This window comes from Palaemon carinicauda, chromosome 22 (genome assembly GCF_036898095.1).
Source record: "Palaemon carinicauda isolate YSFRI2023 chromosome 22, ASM3689809v2, whole genome shotgun sequence".
NCBI classification, from domain to species: Eukaryota; Metazoa; Arthropoda; class Malacostraca; order Decapoda; family Palaemonidae; genus Palaemon; species Palaemon carinicauda.
In genome coordinates, this window is record NC_090746.1 from 5,201,852 (window position 1) to 5,208,315 (window position 6,464).

At 32.2% G+C, this 6,464-nt stretch overlaps 1 protein-coding gene across 1 annotated transcript in view; it reads left to right on the top strand.

The window, feature by feature from the left end:
* The window catches only part of mei-41 (meiotic 41), a 316,521-nt gene that overhangs the window by 190,869 nt on the left and 119,188 nt on the right, over nucleotides 1-6,464 (top strand). Inside the window, exons 30-35 of the mRNA XM_068345943.1 lie at nucleotides 617-746; nucleotides 970-1,116; nucleotides 1,833-1,938; nucleotides 2,773-2,920; nucleotides 4,470-4,739; nucleotides 6,126-6,353. Of these exons, the coding sequence (XP_068202044.1) occupies nucleotides 617-746; nucleotides 970-1,116; nucleotides 1,833-1,938; nucleotides 2,773-2,920; nucleotides 4,470-4,739; nucleotides 6,126-6,353 (1,029 nt within the window). The remainder of the gene's footprint in view (nucleotides 1-616; nucleotides 747-969; nucleotides 1,117-1,832; nucleotides 1,939-2,772; nucleotides 2,921-4,469; nucleotides 4,740-6,125; nucleotides 6,354-6,464) is intronic.

Below are 6,464 nucleotides of genomic sequence, written 5' to 3' on the forward strand. Positions count from 1 at the left end.
TTTAATAACCCTAATAACCTCTTAACTTCTTGATATCCCTTCTGAGTTATGTTTATCTCAGTCGTAGATAGAAAAGAATCAGTCTATGCTTTATCTGATAATGCTCAAACTAACACAGTAGAAGGAAGGGTTACCACTTACCCTTGATGTTACAATGATGATCAAGTTTCACAGTAATCTCTTGTATTCCCACTTTGCGCATATTTTTTCAACAATATGTTGTCCACATAATCATGTGGTATTGTTAATCAGTGTTAAGATAAAGAAGGAAATGTTTTATTGTAAAGATTTTTTTGCCAGTCTACTGTAAGTCTGCATTTGTGATGATTCTTAATAATTATATAATATGCCTGGAATTTTTTTTACCAAAGTACCGATATATGCTTTGCAGACTATACAGTATTCTATTTATATGCTCTGCATGGTCCTTATGTGTGTTTTTATCATCATATTTTTAATAGAATTTGACTGACCAGTTTTGACTAAAATAAAAATTATATTAGATAATTCCATCATAAAAGTCCTATCCCATTTGTTAAATAATCTGATTATGATATTGATTTTCACATTGTAAAAGTATATCACCCTTAAATTTTTTCACTTATTATGATTACAGACAAATGGCAGTTCAGACAGTATTTTCAACTCTTGATTATGTGAGCAAATGGAGCCAAAAGCAGAGACAAGTTGAAAGTGTTGGAAAAAAGCCACGTGTTGCTTTTTCTCCCTCACCTGAATTAAGACAGGTATATAAAGACTGGTTGCATTTCACAACTAATACTCTATTTAATATTGTTGGAAACCTTTTCAATAATGTATTTTACTGTTTTGAATACAGTTTTACAATCAAAGATTGCTAAATTCAGGCTTATAAAATTTGCTGTTATTAATGTTTACTATGTTTATATCATAGAAGTCTTGGAAGTATTTTTTTTTTAATAATATATTGAATGTGTTTTATTTTCACAGGTAAATGGCTTTTTAGAAAAGATTCCAGCGAACCTGCTAGCACAGACGTCTTTTAAATGTAAAGCATATTCCCGTGCTCTGTTACACATAGAAGCCCATTTGAAAGATAACCCAGAACAGTTGAAGGAGTGTCTTCATTTCCTCCAGGTAAGATTAGAATGTGTGGCGGGTATTAGAAGGAGTCTTTGGTGTCATTTCCTACGTAAACAACCTCCCAGGTAACTAAATCATTTGTCTGAAATGGTTATAAGGGTAAAAGACTACTAGTCTTATAGTATTTGAATACCAAATGTTTTATAAATTTAGTAACACCAATTACTTATAAATGAATCAAGTTTTAAACATATATTTCAGTGAAAATGATAAATAATAATAGTTGTAAGTCTACAAATTAAATGATAAAAGATACAGCACAGCAAATTACAGGTGGCCCTCATTATGCACGAGTATTGCTTTTGGCGTCCTCAGTGGGCAAGGAATTCCTTGGATATTTTTTACCTACAAATTATAGTTTCACATAAAATTTAATATTTTGGGGGAATATTTGAGATTTCAAAACTCTTGTACAAGTAACAAAACCTGATAGGTAACAAAATCTGATAAGCTGAAATTCAATTATTTCAACTGCTACATTATCAGAATAATATTACAATAAGTTGACCAATGAAAAGAATACCTAAAATAAAGACCTCCTTAAGGACCATATTAAGGAGATGGAAGAAACCTTTTCCATTTTTGTTACTCATCCTCTAATTTGAATATATCAGTTGTGTGATATATCCTCTATCTCATTTTGCATTTTACTAATCTTATTTTATAATGGGATACTTTTGATAATTAATTAGTTTTATTTTCCTCTACAGTGCATATATGTTTCCCTGGATGAGCCTGATGGTGTTGCTGGTGTAGCAGCAATTCGTCGTGATGATCCGTCCCTAGAAGAGCAAGTGCTTGAGTATGAAGCAACAGGTCAGTTTGAAATAGATATTGAATTTTCAGGAACACTGGGAGTGGTGTAATATTCAAAAGTCAAATATTATACTCGTCAACATTCACCCGAGTTGAGATAAAATGGGTCTACATCCAGATTTTTGTAGATATTGTATCCCCTTTCTTTTGAGAGTTCTCTTTATTTTAATGCTGTTAAAGAAAAGCCAAAATATTATACCACATACCGGTATTTGTAGATTTTAAGAAAACACTAGACAGAATACCGAGACAAGCAATTAATGGGCAATGCAAAGGCACAGGGTACAGGAAAGATTTATCAGGTAACCTGGTGGAAAAGTCGAGGACTCACACTAGGTAGGCCCCTTTTTTGAACCACCTTTATATCTCAATAGTCTCCATTAGTTTTTACAACTACAGTATACAGTACTGTATTGTGGATATAACAGTTGCCTAGGTTCCCTTAGCTGAGGCATCAGCAGCCATTGCTTTGTCATATGTAGTTCTAACTTTGTAAGAGAGAGTTGGGGGAAACTGATCCTATGTGAATTTAAGGCAAAAGAGAAACATTATATTTGGTTTGTTGTAGATGTGGAGCGTATCCTGCTGCGCATTTATTATATCAGTCTTTTAGATATAGTTTATTAAAGTGTACTTATTCAGTCTTTAGGATATTGTGCAATAGTACCATGGCCTATCCTTGCTTGTTCAATTTTTTATAACAAGGTTTTGAGATGATTGTTGTTATCCATCAAGGATCAGAAACTATAATTTCAAATGTGTAATTGCTTTTACTGAGAAGCTAAGACTGAATGTTAAAGTGAACAGTTTTGTAATTTTTTTTCCACTATGTAGGTCGCTTACAAGATGCATTGGGTTGCTATGAACGTATGTGTGTCGGCCAAAGTTCTGAAGAAATCTACAAAGGATTGTTGGACTGTTACCTGAATCTTGATCAGCCACATTCAGTGCTTAATATTACTTCTGGTTTGCTTTGCCACAGGTAACATTTTATTCCATTGCTTTTGATTTCCTTATATTAATATTAGTATAATGGATTCTGACGTGAGTAGTATTTTTAAATTTGTTGATCATTAGTATGTACTATTTTATCAGTCATGAGTATTCTAAAGTACTGAACTGTTTTATTTAGGTTAGGTGGTAACCAGAGCAGTTTTATTGTACATTTTGCATTGTGAAAACATGTTAAAAGGTTTAGTAGACTTATGCCATTTTTGAGTAAATGTATTCACACCCTTAGTTAATCAATAATTTAGATTAGAAAAATGACTAGACTTTGGTTTAGTACATGGCTTCAGATATTGAGTTTTTAAAGACCTAAAGCTTATTCTTGAGGATCAATAATTTTTCTCACATCAGGTCATAAGTATCTAATTTTAAGTAAAAATTGATATTACTGACTTGAAGTTTCTTTCTGGCCATAAAATGCATTATTGACAAATTCCTTCTGAAGTAAGAAGGAACCTCCATGTCGTCGGGTGATTTAATGTTTTTATGCAGTAGGTATGATAGATTTTCAGACTCTCTCTCTCTCTCTCTCTCTCTCTCTCTCTCTCTCTCTCTCTCTCTCTCTCTCTCTCTCTCTCTCTCTCTCTCTTTTTTACCAATTTTTTGGGGGGGCCGTTGCCTTCAGCTGATGTCAAGGCGACGCTATCGAGAATATGCTCTCATAATTAACAGAGTAACATTAATTTAATTTTCTATCTCTTAGGGTATTATATGCCAGTTTCTAGCTCTTAATTCCACATTTGCTTCTGAATCTTTGGCAAATTTTAATATGATACCTTACAGTATTATTTGTTGATTGCTAAGAATAGATTTCTCATTTTGACTCTTGCTTTTTAAAAATATGCTCTATTTGGCAATTTCTAACTCCAAATTTCATGTTTTCACTAGCATTCTTTCGTGATTTTTCGTAATAAAGAAATTTAGTATCAAATTTTGGGTTTCCACGTGATAAGAAATTCATGAATACCAACCACGTGGATAACAGAGTTGACTTTAATCATTATTGTTAAAATTATATTTTTTCATAATCCCAGTTTGGCACTCTATGAGCAATTTATGACTGCCAGCCCTAATTACTGGACAAACAAGTATCATGTTAATGCGTAAGAGAAAGAATGAAAAATTTTCATTGCTTTCAAATGGTAAGGAAGTAGACAGAGGCTATGTAAGATAGGGAAAAAAAGGAACTAATGACTTGGCCACTAAGCCTAGTCCTTCAACATTTGATGGAATTTGTAGTTATTCAAGTTATCTAAAAATAATAAAAAATTGAATAAGTGGAATGTTACTGCAATTATCAAGTTAATACTCAGGGTGGAGGAGTTCCTGCCCATGTATTACCATTTAGCTAGAATTTTATAGATATACAGTAAAGTCTTGAATTTCTAGCACTGCTAAATTCACATGTGCAATTATTGATTTGTGCCTATTTCTTTATAGGATAATAATTTGTTTATTTTTTTTTTCTGTTTAAATTATTGGTTGTATGCTTCAGTTGTTGTTAATAATTTCATATTATTTAGACCAGAGTTAGAATCATCACTCAATGACTACCGAGTTGAGGCAGCATGGAGACTTGGTCAATGGAACCAGCTAGAAGCATTCATGGAAAAAGGATCTACTCAGTTGTCATGGGGAATAGGCATTGGACAGGTATTTTTAGCTGTCCGTGCTCTGGATGCTACAGGCTATCAAAATAGCTTGCGAAAGCTTAGGTCACAACACATTACTCCAATGTCTGCTGCTAGTATGGAGAAATGGGCTTATCAGAGGGCCTATCCTTACATTTTAAGGTAGATCATTGGTTTTTCAGTGTTCACTTTCATCTTCACTTTAGAATATGGTGGCTCTGCAAAAGTGAACTAATTATTCCTATTAGATTTGTGTGAAAAAAACTTCTTGGATACATAAACGTAATGTTTGTCTGTTACTTTAATTGATGCAAGATAGATCTTTTTGATAATTTAGCAGTAGAATGTGATTTTCATATTAAAACTACATTAGATATTTAAAATTTGTAAGAGCAGATATGTGAAGACACAATTTAGATATATCTGTTTTAAAAGTTTATGTTACATTTACAGGGCTAAGTTGGGGAAATTTAATCCATCAAATTTTTACTATTCAAATGTAACGCTTCATCAGCTTACTAGCTAAAATAATGAGAATACTGTATATCTAAATTTCATTAATATATTCTTCATTAATGAAGTCATCTGGTTTTGTATATAAGAGATAATGTTTTCTAATCCATCAAGATTTGGGTTGTTTTGGCGAGCTGATCAAGTGTATAACTTATCCTCTTATGAAAGATAGTTAGATTGGACAGTGTACACACTAGACATGAAATTTATGTTGGTAGGGACTATAATTGAAATACAAAAGGGAAATATACCATAAACTTGATATCAGCAACTTTACAGTTCCCAAATGACCAAAGCAATGCAGAAAAGAAGGTGTCCGAACATAATTTTACTCATTTTGGTGACTTACTTTATGTAGATAGACTTGCTTGTTTATGGGACATATTCAGTTACGCTTAGCCCTATCTCTTTTTTCACATGGTTTATGAAATTTGATCTAGTCTTGTGTTTTGATAGGACTTTAGTAAAGCTTAGTAATTTGTAGATTTTATTTTCTCTTCTTTTTATTGAACAATAAATCCATTCTAAATAAGAGATTATATTCTTCTTTGCATCAATTTTGAGTAAAGATGTTATTCTATACTTTCCACCAATTATGCTACAATATTTGTATGATCTATACAGAATTATGAAAAGTTAGTAGATAGAGGGCCATTATTGCTTTTATTGTGTACAGTCTAATATTTCTGAATCATCCTTTCATTTGATATATCATTACTTTAAACATTAGATAACTAGGTGAGTGACTTTCTTTGTATGACAGGGCTTAGCTCTGTGCATTAGTCCAGTGCAATTGCTAACTATTAGTATGATAATGCAAAATGATTAAAACATTAACAACTGAGTTTTTTCATATCTGCAGACCCCTGTACCAATTTGATAACATTGATAATTTTTTTGATAAATTCCACTGTGTAGCATTATCATATTATTCACTACCTGAGTTGATTTCTATGTATAGGGACATATAAAGAAAATGAGGGTATATTTTAGAATTTATTTGTGTATGTGGATTGTAACTAGTACTGATTTCAGGTTGCACATGCTGACTGAACTGGAAGAACTTGTGTCTGGATTTCTTCAGTTGAAACTAAACACTGAGGGTCATATAAGGTTATCAGGACAGGAATCAGAGTTGAGAACAAATCTTGGACATCAACAACAGCCACTCAAGCTAAAGGAGTTGATTGAAAGTTGGGATAGACGTCTAAGTTTAGTTCAAACTTCACGTCGGTACCTGGAACCCATCTTAAACTTTAGAAGGTAATTTTATTGTGTCTATATATACATATATATATATATATATATATATATATATATATATATATATATATATACACATACATACATACATACAGGGGGTCCTCGGGTTAC